This window comes from Odocoileus virginianus, chromosome 2 (assembly GCF_023699985.2).
Source record: "Odocoileus virginianus isolate 20LAN1187 ecotype Illinois chromosome 2, Ovbor_1.2, whole genome shotgun sequence".
Classification (NCBI taxonomy): Eukaryota; Metazoa; Chordata; class Mammalia; order Artiodactyla; family Cervidae; genus Odocoileus; species Odocoileus virginianus.
Genome location: NC_069675.1, coordinates 31,249,868 through 31,264,292, shown reverse-complemented (window position 1 = coordinate 31,264,292; position 14,425 = coordinate 31,249,868). Strand labels below are relative to the sequence as shown.

The 14,425-nt window shown below is 41.5% G+C and overlaps 1 protein-coding gene across 26 annotated transcripts in view; it reads left to right on the top strand.

Annotated features, from left to right (window-relative positions):
* NRXN1 (neurexin 1) overlaps positions 1 to 14,425 on the top strand; it is a 1,158,212-nt gene that overhangs the window by 689,054 nt on the left and 454,733 nt on the right. For 3 of the 26 annotated variants that reach the window (XM_070478269.1, XM_070478260.1, XM_070478255.1), the window contains exon 1: positions 11,642 to 12,662. The exons of 22 other annotated variants lie outside the window; for them this stretch is intronic. In XM_070478269.1, the coding sequence (XP_070334370.1) occupies positions 12,419 to 12,662 (244 nt within the window). In that variant the 5' untranslated portion in view covers positions 11,642 to 12,418. Of the gene's footprint in view, positions 1 to 11,641; positions 12,663 to 14,425 lie in introns of those variants that run through there. One more of the 26 variants, XM_070478265.1, reaches the window with a different exon arrangement.

Here is a 14,425-nt window from a genome sequence, read left to right as displayed (position 1 = left end):
CTCACCTAAATAATTATCCTTACCAGAAATTAGTTATATATTAGACATGTAGTTACTTCCCCAAACTGATAACCTGATTTACACTGATTTAAACAGAAGATCATTTAGTTTTCATATTTAATAAGAAGCTCAGAGGTATGTGAGGTAGGGCTAGTATAACTCCAATAGAATTATGTCAAGTATTTAGACCTCTTCTTACTTCTCCATCCTTAGAATATGATTTTGACCTCATGGTCTCAGAATGGGTATCTTCCATAAGCAGTGATTCTGCATTTTGGACAAAAGGAATAAGATTTTGTGGCACAAAGAATGAAAGGACATGCTGTCCAAGTCTGTCTTTGTAGGAAACTTTTCCCAAGAACTTCCATTTATATTCCCTCAAGATTAACGGGTTCACAAGGATACTCTGACTATCGGGAAGTTTGGGAAAACAAGTTTCTTAATGGGACATTTTGCTGTTCTATGTACTTTATTCCTTCCTACTCCCAAAAAACAGGTCTTTCAATTTGCCAGCAAGATGGCAGAGTAGATAATGAGTACAAATTAGAAGTATCTGCTACAACTGCCTTTCTAAGCTTGATCTATGATCCAAGGACTGGGCTGCCCCTAGAAACTATAGGGACTAAAGTCACTGAATTTTAACGTGAATCTTGGTATTCCTGTATAGATACTACCCAGTAAGTCATAAGAAACTATTGGGTTCTTTAGAACCAGATCTGAGTCTTATTACAGTATTTTTGTGCTATTTTTTTAATCTGGAAAATTGTAACCTATTTTCCATTCCTTGACCTGTTGGTAATCCAATTCTTGATTTTTTTTTTTTAACTCCCAATTTTGGAAACCCAATGGATTCAAACTTCATTTGTCCAACTAATCTGTTTTTAACCTATTACTGGATTGAGGGATTTTTACTGGGTAAAAATAATATGATTTATTGCTACAAATTCTGCTTATATCAGCCACACTGGACAACTTCAAACTTTTTCTGAGACTGTATGAATGTAATAGTCAAATTTTGTCCTATTGGATTGTAGATCTATACTCTTCTAATTTGATTTCTGTGTACAGTTCCTTATTCCCTTTAATTTTCACAAATAATTCCCGTTTATATAGATTATTCCACCAAGTTAGAAAGTATCACTCCAGTTATATATAAAATAAGAAACATCTATGTTAATATACTTGTTCTTTTGCTTTTAATGTCTCTATAGGCTATTGAGTTCAAAACTGCTTTAGCATCACTATTTTGACAAAGTGGTAAAAAAGGATGATTAAAATAAAAGCTAGAGCTTTGTTTACTAATCATCCACCACACCCCAGGTGTCTGTTAGTAGTACAAAACGTAGGATTCTAGGCAAACTGGGTAACTGAGGAATATGTTGAGATAAATAAGATTTTGTCACAACCCTACTATTTAGCTACAGGAAATTTCTGTTTTTAATTATCTGATATAACGGTTTTCAGTATAGAAAAAGTGCAGCTTCCTTAAACATGACTCATGAGCAATAAACCTTTAAAAAAAATGAGCTGTGAACACAACCTCATGATTTTACTTCCCATTTTATACATATAACTGTTGTTTGCCTCTATTAAGACCATGCCCTACTCCTTCCTGAATGTAAAAGCATTTTAAAGTGATTAAGATTTTCACATGATATTCAAGAGCACAGTTTTATGCTTCAAATTTTCTCAAATCTGAATGCAATACTGACTGATGGCAGTAGTTATTGTTGTGAATCCAAAAAGGAAAGCAAACATTTGCTGAAACTTACATAGTTTTCAATTTTGTAATGCTAGCAAATGTGAGCTGCTTCAAAATAAAAATCACCTATGTTTTCCCTAAAGAATAAAAGAAAAAAACCTCACATATCAGTTCAAAGTCTTCCTTGTTAAGCTAATTATCTTTAGTTTGTGTTGTGGTTTAGTTTATTATTATTATTATTTTATATGCTGTGTGAAGGTTTGCTTGAGGCTGTAAATATAAATGAGGGCTTTTAAAAGTCTGTTTTAAAAAGATTTAAAATTGGCTGATTGGCTGAGAGGGTTTGTGTTTGGGGAGCTCTTACAATTTCTCTAGAGACTATGTAAATTGAAAAAAAAAAACCAGAATCACTTCAAAAAATAACCAAAACTGTGATTTAACAGTACAAAAGAGGGTACTGTCTAATCCCTCAAGTAGGAAATTGCTTTTCTTCATGACCCGTTGGTTTCATACTGTTTCTGGCTCCTACTGTTGAAGGAGAAAAGACCCACCTTTACTCTTTTACTATGTCTGTTTTCTAGCCTCTGAAAGGCCTGGCAGTAAATAATCATTGAAATGAGTAAATGTTAATAATAGTAGTAAAATGCATGACTGATAAGATCTACAAGTCTCATTTGGACAACCATGATTACTCTTCCAAGATAGGAGATCATATTATATGGGAACCTGAAATGAGAAATTAAGAATTTGGCTTAGTGCAGCAAAGAGGATGTGACTTCTCTGTGGCTTGTCTACATGCTACTATAAATGTTAGATGGAATGAGATAGCACATGATCCCAAACTGATGAATTTCTGAAGTAGGCAGGTATTTCTGCATTATACTTTGATTTTTTTTCTTGCCAATAAGAAAGGATACAGATTATGTTTGCGGCTGATCTTCCATTGACCATTGAAGTGTTCAATCAGAATTTAATCTGCTTTTTGCTATGCTAGGAAGTAGCATTATTTTAAAGCAAACCACTGTGAACTGGACTAACACTGTCCCATTCTCAATATCTGGCTCCTAAATTTCATTAATGAGTGGAATTTTACATTGCACAGAAAATTGCACAGAAAATTGCACAGAAAATTGCACACTATTATATAGCTTCATTCTTAAAAATTAGAACAGCAAATCTGGTTTTAATTATTTAAAGGTGATGGTGGATAAAACATTTCTTCTTTCCATTTGGATGTGAAACATTCACTCAAGTCTAGAAGTGTTTCTTGTATCTCTTTGATTAGGTGCCTAAAGCAATCTGAGGGTAAACCAGTTCATTTGAAAATAATATACAAGGCAGTCATCGTGTATGCATTTAAAAAATTACCAGATATGCTTTGTTTTAATACCTATCATGTGTTAAATATTGAAGATGACACCATATGCCTAATGAAAGCTTCATTAGGAAGACATTAGTAGATTAATTCCACTCACTGGGTGGTTTATTTTATTTAGAATGCAATAAGGTAAGTTCATTAGTTTGCAGATGTAGTGTTTTCTACTGTACCTTAACACAACTAGGAACAATTCCACAGAGGTCCACAGATCTACTAACACCTGTCAAGATAAACACACAAGTCTCTGGGGGAATCATCTCAGCAACAGAACAGAGAAAAGCTGAGGAAAGTAATTCTTTCATGAGAGAAAAAGAAGACAGTTGAAAAAAAGAAAAAACTGATTAATGATTTTTGGAAATGCCTCTCAGAGGTCATATATTTTTATACAAGTATCAAAAAATATATTCTATATTTTCAGAATAAATATTTTGGAAAATATACTACACATTTGGAAATAAATATAAATATCCTAAGAGATTTGAATGGAATGATCATTCAATCTGAATTGAGCCACTGGAAGTTTTCCCAAAACCTATAGCTAAGTCTCTCATCCATCCCAGAACAGGTATATTGGATTATAAGTTCTGCTATAGTGATATTATTTGAATGGTTATAGTTAAAATGCTGCCAGTATTTCCATTATAAAACCCTATTTTCAAGGATTTATAAGTTGGCTATAAATGTTTGCTTGGCAGTTCAACTTGGCAGCAAGCAACTTTGTTTGGTGGTATTTTATTTTTCTTTTACATAGAAGAGGAAAGACAGACATCTGTATACAACATCAGCAGGAAAATGACAATGAGTTGCATTATTCTTCATAACCAATTTATCATTCAAACTGAAGTTTAACCTAAATTTCTTACATATTTTAGGCAATGAATGAGCTCATGAAAAGCCTGCAAGGATAAATTGAAGAGGGTTTGTTTCATTTCTTTTGTTTTTTGGTTTGTAAAGTGTTCTTTAAAACTCCTACATACGGAGATACATTTAATCTGTTATTTTGATATTCCATTCATTCAGCACAATGATAGTATAAATATACTATTACATACCTCAGGCATTTTTTTTTTTTAGGTATTCGTGATAGTCTATACTTGAGAGAGTTTAGCAAATAACTGACAGAGTTCAGAAAATTTTCCAACAATTTTGTAGAAGAATAAATGAGCTATTAAAGAGACATAGGAAGGAGAAAAGATAATCTTTTTACTAAGAGAATTGCTTGAGCAGTGGCAAAAGAAGTGAAAAAATATAGTGTGTTTAGGGAAGAGAAGTTCATGTGGCTGGAGCCTAGGATGTTTGTGGGGAAAGTGCCAGAAGTTGAGATAAAAATAAGACAGAGGCAGGATGGATGCAAATTTTGAAGGGCTTAATATGCCATGGTAAAGAACTTTGAATTACCTGGAACACCAATTTTTGTAGTGGGATAATCACACTAACTTAACTGTAGTGTTAACTTCAAAATATCACTCTTACAAAGTGTGTAATCTATTTGTCCCAAATTGGATGGTGATTAGATTATAGATCCCAGACAAACCTATTTAGAGATTCAGTTCAAATTGCATGATTAAATTCTTTTCAGTGAATTCAAATGGCAACATATGCTCCAGAACATATATCCATAAAGATAGATCAGATTGGTTTATGCTCCAAGTACTCCAGCGTTCAGGAAATTGAACTCATGGTATGGGTATAATGTCTGGTTCTAGATTTGAATATCTCTATTTACTAAGAAATTTGCAAATTACATCTCAGTTTTTATATCACCCTAACTTGCCTTATAGTTGTCCTTCAACTCTAGTTCCAGTCTCAACAACCCCATGCTGCTTTCTTCTGCAGCGATGCATGTATATGACAGACTGCCACCGCTGATGCAGGTGACAGCTCCCAGGATGTCAGGTTTTGTCACTGATCTTTCCTGTAGCTGATGCTGGACAGGTTGAAAACTTGAAATGCCAGGACCTGAAGGGGACCAGTTTTTTTCTTTTATTTTTTTAAATGGTACCTGACTATTTGGATGATTAGGTTTTGTATGGAAACAAGCATTCTCATCTGCATGAGGCCACGTGGCTAATAAGTTAGTAAAGTCAGATGCAGAGTGTAATGGCATGCAGTCAGTCCTGTAAGAACTCAGTCCTGCCTCTAGCCACTGGCTAGGCTAACTGAAGAAGAGCTCAAATTCAAAAGATGAGAGAGAAAGGAATAGTTTTTTCTAAGTAGAATGAAAGGAATTTATAGTTACATGTTGTGAAATGAGAACATGTAGGTTTGTAAGGTAGACATCTTGAAGTCTTTAAAAAATGCTTTAAAGAAGAGATCTGGGAACGCCACTGCTGTCTATGTTTAGAGCACACAGCCAGAGAGGCGAAGTTACTGGTAAGGAGCTTAATTAGAAAGCCTTCCCGGTGTTGGTTAATAAAACCCATGTTAAAGACTTTGGCATTCAGACGGAGCAGTGGTTCTGAAAATCTAGTTCCTCTGGGCCAGCAGTATGAGCATTACCTGGGAACTTGTTAAAAATGCACATTATCAGGCCACTGTACAGATCAAGGGAATCAAAAGCAAAGCAATCTATGATTTAATAAGCCATTCTAGTGATTCTCAGACACACTAAAGTTTGAGCATCACAGTTTTAGAGAAACAGAATCATGTAGGTGGCTGAACTTGACTGAGTGGGCAGAGTCTGAAATTGGGCTAAATTAAAAATCCTGTTACAGCTCATTATGGGTATGTCTTTAGTAACTATCTAAAATACGTACACGTGAGTAAGTGGCAGTAACTTATATTTAGTGCTTAATATATTTTAGAGGCTGTTCTATTTCATTACACAGTGTCATAATCATTTTACAGACAAGGAAATGGGGGTAAGGGTCCATTAAACCCAGTGTCAAATGGATAGTAATCACAGACTCAGATTCAAACCCACAGTCTGGGCACTCAAGCCACATATTCTTCCTCTACACTATGAATGCAGTCACATCAGATCGCATGAACTAGGGAAGAATTTGTCAGCAACACAACTTCATTTAAACAACTATACAAGCAATATAAGATGCTAGTGATTGAAAGTATATGATTGGTTGTTGCCAAAGTAATGCCCACAACACTTAAAGAGGCAGTTGATAATGAAATGTCTATGACTCAGCCTTGGTGCTTAGGCAATGAATTTATGTCGGATGTCAAAATTAAGTTTTAATTTAAAAGGGCAAGAGAAACGATAGGGAGCATAAAATATGTCAGGCCTAAACACCGCTAACTGTGGTTGAATAAATCAAACCGCAGGCTTTAATTTATTTTGAGTAAACTGGGCATCATGCTGTCTTATGTTGGGTTCCCGCTACTCTCCCTCATTTGGTATATCATTGTGGAGGTTCTAGGGAATAGGAACATGGACTGAATTCACCACTCTACATCTATGATTAGACTATGGGTGGTGGGAGATGAAAGTGCACTTTGAGAGATGTAAACACATCATAAGTATATCTGAACTTTGGGTATCATTATTACTTTTGTGGACCTCAACTTTATCATCTGAAGAGATTGAACTACAAGATTTCTAGGGATGCTTTTAGTCCGGGCATGTTTCCTTCCTTTTCCCCTCTCTCCCTTCCTCCCACCCTCCCTTTAATTCATTCTCTTTCTTCCTCCCTCCCTCCTTCTTGCCTTCCTTTCTTTTTTTTTTTTTTCCTTTGTCTCTTTTCTCTTTCCCTGATCTTTTATCAGAACACTTTTAGGGACTTGCAATAACCCACAAAGGTAACAGGATCAGAGATTTGTCTTCACAACTTCACAGATAGCATCCTCTCCTGGGTCTCCCCCTCCTTACTATCTCTCAGTCCCCACCCAGAAATGCAGGTAGATGGATACATGGGTCCTCTTTGCCTTTCTTGTGCTGACATCCGTAGAAATGCAAAATGCATGACTGACACTCTCCTCATTTTTAATTTTTAAAAGATTGGCGCTGCCTGTGGGTTTTAATATACTTCCTCTCTGCTGTTTCAGTGTCTACTTTTCTATTTTAAAAGCTTAATACTGAGCTATAACCATTTCCAATTAAGTTTTAAGAAAAATACAAAAATGTTGAAAGTGTCTGCCTGACCATCATCCTGCTTCTTGAGGAGGAAGGATTGATTTTAGGAATAGGAAAAAATAGTTTGAAGTGACCTGTCCTTTTCCATTTCTGTGCACACTCCCTCTCTCCACACTCTTCTCCTCTTTCTCCATCTATTTTCTTTCTTTTCTCCCCTCAGCTTTCAATCCCATCTCCCATTTCTTCACACTAAATCACCTGCCTTCTTGTCCACTGTGAATCATTGGCTGTGAATGAATCTAGAGTAGCCTCCCATTTATAGATATTAGATTCTCTTGGTACACAAGGTGGTCAGAGGCAGGGGAGGTTGAACCAGTCTTCCAAGCATTCCCACAGGTCCTAGTGGATTTAAGATGCAGACCAACTTTTGCTACAGAAGCAGACATTTATTACTAAGTAGGTACAAAATCTTATAGCCTGTTATGGAAGCTTGATGAAGTTCCAAATCCTGGTTCGTTTAAGCACCCCCCCACAAATGTCTTGCAAATAGAATTTCTTGAAGCAAATATGGCAGTATTTCAGTGGTAGCATTCAGATCCTCATCTGTTAGAATTAAGCGATTAAGGTTCGTTAGGGATCAGTGAGCACTGGTTTCATATCGTTTTGTGACGACTAAATGAATTCACTCTTCTACATCTCTCAGAGTTGTGACAGTTATAAATGTGTTAGTTCTTATTATTACTAATATTATGGCCCTATTTCTTACAGTAAAAGGTGAAAGATCTTAGATTCGCATTCTCTTCAAATAGAAGCAAAGCATGTTCATAAAAATTTTGGCCAGTCCACATATCTTGAATGTTAATGATTTCACCAAAGACAACCCATTCTTAACCTCTGTTAACAAACTGACAAGCCATTTATGTCATTAATGATAACCTGTTTCCAACATATATATTCCAACTAATAAGCAAAGCCATATCATGACTGGAGATGATGATAACTCAAGCCTTCTAGAAGCTCCCTCTGACTTCTGTGGTTCTGGCTGAAACATTAGAGCACACATTCCTAGTGAAAGCAACCAATTCTCCTGAGACACAGAACAGTACTAACCCGCATTTATATCACATTGTCCATGCTGAAATATTTAAGAGTAAATTACAGGCAGCCAAGCACTGTGTCTCCTCCAACAGTTGTTTACTCATGTGAGAACATACGTCAGCGCTGCCTCAGTTTCCTTTAAATAATACACTTCCAGCCTTAGGAATGGATCAGCTGAAGAGACATCAAGAGTAAGCACAAGCTTTATTTGCTTCATCCACATTAGGCATAAGTTTGCTCCCAAGACTTTTCTCCACTCTCTAGATAGAATTGCTCCTTGTTCCACCAAATTACAGTCATTTATAACAAATATTGCAGCATCTGTATCACAGAATCCATCCCCAGAACCTCCTAAGTATTGCAAAGGTGCCCCAGACAGCTACAATTTCTTCTTTCAAGGCAGTCGTAAATATTTCCTCTTAAGCCCTTGAGATTCCAGTAAAACTGAAATTCCTGGCCTATGCCTTCCCTAACCCTACCTTCATCTCCCGAGGCCTGAGACAATGTAAGACAGTAAGGGGAGTCTTTCGCTCATCGAATGCTCTTGGAAAGGTTCATCAAAATCTTCTACACTTACTCTATTCCTATTTCTTTCATTTATACAAATCATTTCCCAAATTTCACCCCCTCCTTCTTGTTAATTCAAGAAAGTCAATTGCTGTTTTTCATGGGTGTGACCTCACTTCTGCAATAAAATTTATAACCCCAAATCAGTACTCATGGCACCAAGGTGATCCTTAACAGATGTGCACAAAGTGGTAAAACATTTGAGTCCTCAACACCCACCTTCCCAGTTGAGGTCAAACAAGGCAACATTCTGCCTGCAGGTTTCAGCTTGTATTGTAAACAAATTTCCTTTGTGTGGTCTATTTAGTACCATATTTTTCACATTTCTGTTCTTTTTGTTGGTGATTTTGCTGTTTAGAACAGTCCCTAAACATAATGCTATAGTGCTGTTTAATGTTCCTGAGCACAAGAAAGCCATGATATGTCTTATGGAGAAAATAAGTATGTTAGAGAAGCTTCATTCAGGCTTAAGTTATAGTGATCTTGGCTGTGAATTCAGTGTTAATGAATTGACTATATATATATATATATTCAGTAAAGATGTCTTTAAACAGAAAACACATAAAATAAGGTTATATATCAACCTGTTGATGAAAATACTGTGGCCAGAGACTTGTTGGAACCTAACCCATAGGAGCAGTGGTTTGGTATTTCCTAAGTCAGTGTTCATAGTCACTTTTTGGACTGTAATGTCTGTAAATAATGACAGTTGACTATATGCATTAAGAGATAAATTTTCATTTCACAAATGTTGGGCACTAGAGGGAGTACAAATGAAGATTTGTCTCCTCTCTCCTTTAGGAATCTACCATCTAGTTAGGAAGGGAAGGACAGATCATCACCCTTAACCAGGCTATCAGAGAACAATGCAGTCCTCTACACATCCATAGATGGGAAGGACCCAGATGAATGGGGTAGGTCCATCAGCCCCAATGTGTTAGACCTCTATAGAAGGAGAGGCATACTATCTGTACCCTGTGGGGTGTTTGATACATTTTAAAGCCCTCTCTCATTAAATATTACATTTTACCCTTCCTGCCCTGTGGGATTGTTAGGAAAGACAGGGATATGACTGTTTTATAAAGGAAGCCACAGAGCCCTGGAGACGCTAGGTTACTAATATGACATAACCGGTATTTTCAATGGTAGCGCCAAGAAGGAGCCCAGGTTTCCCGTCTCCTAAATTAGTGCTCCTCATTTTTCCTTTTGAAGCTTACCGGATATTTTAAAAAGGGATATTTACAATCTAGTGAATTAAAACCCACATGCTAAAAAGTAACAAAATGAGGAGAAAATGGCTGGGGATAAGGATGGGAACAGGACACAGTGGAAAGTGCAGGATTTGGGTTCTCTTGATCTTTGAGCAGTTGTGGTAAGTTGGGAGACATGGTGTGTTTAAGTAGATAAAAGCACCTTCAATAGCCCGGCTAAGCTATTTCAATTGGTGAACTACTGAAGAATTACATTTTCAGTAAAATAAGGTAAACTTTTGCCAAGGACATGAGATGTTGGAATGCAGTCCCTGGACACTGGTAACATAGTGACCATGCGAGCCCCAGGACTGACTCTGAATGAACTAGGAAGCAGTATATGCATCTGAATGGCCAATTGGGTGAGTGGATGATTTGTATCAAATCCTCCTAGAACTCCTTTTTCAATACATAATTTTGTTGGTGTAAGGGATTATATAGACAGTAAGTAGCCTGTGAGAGGCAGTGCTTATTCAGAGTTGTTTTCCTTTGTCTTTAAATAGGAATAAAAGCAAAAAAATGTCCAGCCACTAGTCATGCCATAGTTTTTCTCTTCTTTTAGAAACCAGGGGACCGTTTTAATCATACTTCCATATCCTGTCTGCTAGCCTCCAGTGACTGTGGTCATCCTGGCTAAGTCTACTTGCCATGCTAAGATTTTTACTCTCAGGCGTGTGTTGTCTTTTCCAGGACACGTGGCTTCAGGTTAAAGATTCTTCATTTCACCAACAGAATATAATGTCCTCTCTTCGTTAGGGGCACTGGATTAGGAATTTTTATTTCCTGATTTATTGGTGTTATTTTCCTTATGAAACATGATAATAGAAAAGCAGAACTCCACCCGTATAAAAGATCATCATAGCTGTGCTTCTACAGAGATCTTGGGGGTTCTTAAAGAAACCCTAAAATGTTGGACCAAAACACAAGCAGTCTCATTCATACTGTTTCTGTCGTCCTTTCTCAGCTGTCTCCTCCTTTTTCTCTTTTATTCTCTCTTTTTCTGTCTCTTCCTCAAGGGCCAGATTTACTCATTCCTTTTCCGTGTAGTTTGGCTCCCTGCACTTCTACTGTCTTTTATGAGATATGATATTGTAGTAAGAACCAGGGCTCTTTGTTATGAGTAATATGTGCAATTAACAGATCATCAAAACTGATGCTTGAGTAGATGGTGTCAAGCCATATTTAGCAGATTTGGTTTGAACACCTGGCAGAACAAGTTCGGTCCAATAAAAAGAGCCGAATTCTTCCTCTTTTAAGAGCTCTCAAGACACTGGTTACATCTAAACCACAGGGGTAGGGGAAGGGTGCCATTTGCCGTTGTAATTCAGACGGCGGGATCACCTGGCAGAGGAGGGAGAGTTGCCTTTTAGGTGTTCCCCGCATCGCGGTACACGTGTCCCTTTGATGTGTGGAGAATGCTTGAGAGAGGCAAAGCAGGCAGATTTTTGTGGGAAGCCAGACCAGCCTCCCTCGTTACATAGGCACGTCCTCTGCATTGCATCCGAGCTTCAGTGATTTGCTGTTTGGAGACTGCAGATTTGCATAGAGCCCCTCGCTTCGCCAGCTTGTGTGGTTTTTCTTTTCTTTTTTTTTTTCTTTTTCTTTTGCTCCCCCCCCCCCCCCCCCCCCACTCCTTTGTCTGCTTCTGCTTTTCCCCAGCTCTCTTTCCCCCGTTCGATCCCTGCTTCTTTCGTAAGGGTGCACTCTTCCCTCTGAACCCCTTGCCGGGCGTAAGTGTCAGGAGGCGGCGGACGCGGAGATTGCCTCGGGAGCAGGCGATGCGCGCCGCTGCTCCGCGCGCTGCCCGGGGGAGGCTGGCGCGAGCGGGCGAGCCGGCCCGGGCTGAATGGAGCGAAGGGGCGCCTGGAGTCCATGGGGTCTGCTTCTCCCTTGAAAGGAGGTTGGGCCGGAGAAGTGGCCTCCCCGGTTCCCACACACAATGCTAAATGGATTTACCTAGTGGATTCGCGGTGGATGGCTGTCATGTAGAAGTGAGGACGCTCCGGGAGGAGCTTTAAACCATTTCTCCGCTCCCCACCCCGCGGCACGCACTCGCCCGAAACTCTTTGGGAGTATCTCTCGAGAACCTGGAGCCCTGGAAATCTGGGAGCAGCCGCCCGCTCCGCACTTGCTGTTCCCCGGGACTGCCTTTCCGGACAAGCCCCTATCAGCTGCATTCGCCTCGGCTATGTTTCGGAATCTTTGGGGTGCAAGGCACGGCGGACTCCAGGACCCCGAGAAGACTGTCCGAAGGAGGCAGAGGATGGGTGCCCTGGCGCGGTGAGGCGGCCGGCCCTGCAGCCCACCCTGAGCTGCCCGCTCCCCAGCGCCCTCTCCCCTCCCCGCGCCCCAAACTTTGCCTCCCGCGGCGGCGGCCCCTCGGCGGGCGCCCCGCCATGTACCAGAGGATGCTCCGGTGCGGCGCCGAGCTGGGTTCGCCTGGGGGCGGCAGCGGCGGCGCGGGGGGGCGCCTGGCCCTGCTCTGGATAGTCCCGCTCACCCTCAGCGGCCTCCTAGGAGTGGCTTGGGGGGCGTCCAGTTTGGGAGCGCACCACATCCACCATTTCCATGGCAGCAGCAAGCATCATTCATTGCCTATTGCAATCTACAGGTCACCGGCATCCTTGCGAGGCGGACACGGTGGGTCTGCGATGCCAAGTTCTCGCGGGCTACTCCCTCGCTTCCCCTTCCAACCCCGCACTCGCTTCTCGGCCCTTAAGGCTCGGAGAAATGGGAGCGCGAGAGAGGGAGGTGCATTTGGGTGTGTTTGGTGGGAGCCACTTATCTCTTTGAAGACAATAGAAAGGGGTTGGAGGAAGGCGTCGCGGGTGTTTGTGGTGAGGGGTGGGAGGGGCGTTCCTTGTCGGGGGGTGTCGGGAGAGAGATGTGGGCCCCTATTAAAGGACCATCCCTGGTCGTCCGCCTGGGCCCCGCGGGAAGGGGGCGTTACTAGCGAGAAGGTCACTCGCTGTGGCCGAATAGGGACCGAGCTCTGCCCGGGGGCCTGAGCTCCCGAGAGCGGAGCGCTCTGCCGAGCCTTTTGTCTGTGCTGTGTGCGGCCCCACCTCCTGCCCATTCTCCCCGGTCTGGGGGAGGGAGAGGTTCCAGCCCGCACATTCCTCCAAAGAGTACCCAGACTGCAGTGACGGTGGCGGTCCCGGGACTCACTCAACAGGAGGCTATTTCCACTTGTCTCCACCTGTTCTCTTAATTGGAGAAGGTAGGAGGGTGATGGAGGCATCCTCTCTTGATGATTGCCAGCCCCTACCCAGTTTAGAGGGGACCTCTGAACCCCATCCGCTTTCCCCCATCCCTCACACTCACACGCTTCTTTTTGGATTATGTCTGAGGGCTGTTGGGATAAGGGAGGTTCCTTCCTCCTTCCTCAGAGGTCAGTGCTGACTGGTATAATTAAACTAGGAGGTCTGCCTGGAGGAGAGAGTTAGAACAGAGAGAATTGTTCTCCTCACCGGGAATTCCTTTGTAAAGAGCAGAGTATGGAGGAAAGCTTTGGTTGGCAGGTTTCTTCTCCAGAATGGCCAGTAGTGTAAAGCCAGGTTCCTGGCATCTTCAGATAAATGCCTATTTCAGATTCTCTGAGTTGCCAATAAATAAAACATCAGCAGTGTGTGTGTGTGTGTGTGTGTGTGTGTGTGTCTTCCCCCAGTCCCAATTTTTCTTCTCCCTTGGTGTAAAGTCTGTTACTTTAAGAAGCAAGGTGAAAGTTACTGACACTCTTTTTACATCTTTTTCTCCCTCTTCTGCTTGCAGGGCCCCTTTCCCTTTCAGACTTGGTTCCCTTGCTTTCTTTACCTCTCCCTAGGGAATTCCTCTCCCCCAGCAGCTGCTAGTTATAGCAGAATGTCCCCTTCCCCAGGGAAGGCTTCCCACCTGGAGCCAGTTCTGGTTAGATGTGAGAGGCTACAGCCTAACCCAACTGAGGAGAACAAATCCCCTGGGCATCTCCTTTAGGAGTGGCTGAGACACTCTCACAATGGGCCCAGGAATCCCTTCCCTTCCTTCTCCCAGTTCCCTGTCTAGGACTCTCTCCAGTTCAGCGTGCCTAGGATGGAGACCTGAGGGATGCCTCCAAAGGGTGTTTTGTTTTGTGTTTGTTTTTTGGCATAAGGAAGGAAAGATCCCTCTGAAACAGCGAGGAGTTGCCTAGCTCTCTCCCTTGCCCACAGTATCCTGGGAGCTTGCGGCTCCCTTTCCCGGGTGCAGCCCTTACCCACTGCCCGGCCTTTGTGCAAAACTGTGTGAGCCCCCGGGAAAGGAGGCGAGCGCGGAGGCGAGCCCGGGCGCGGGCGGGGCAGACAGAGCGTGGGAGGGGGCGGTGAGCCAGATGGGGTATGCGAGGGGGTGGGGCGCCCAGGTGGACCAGCGGGGAGCGCTTGGCTAAT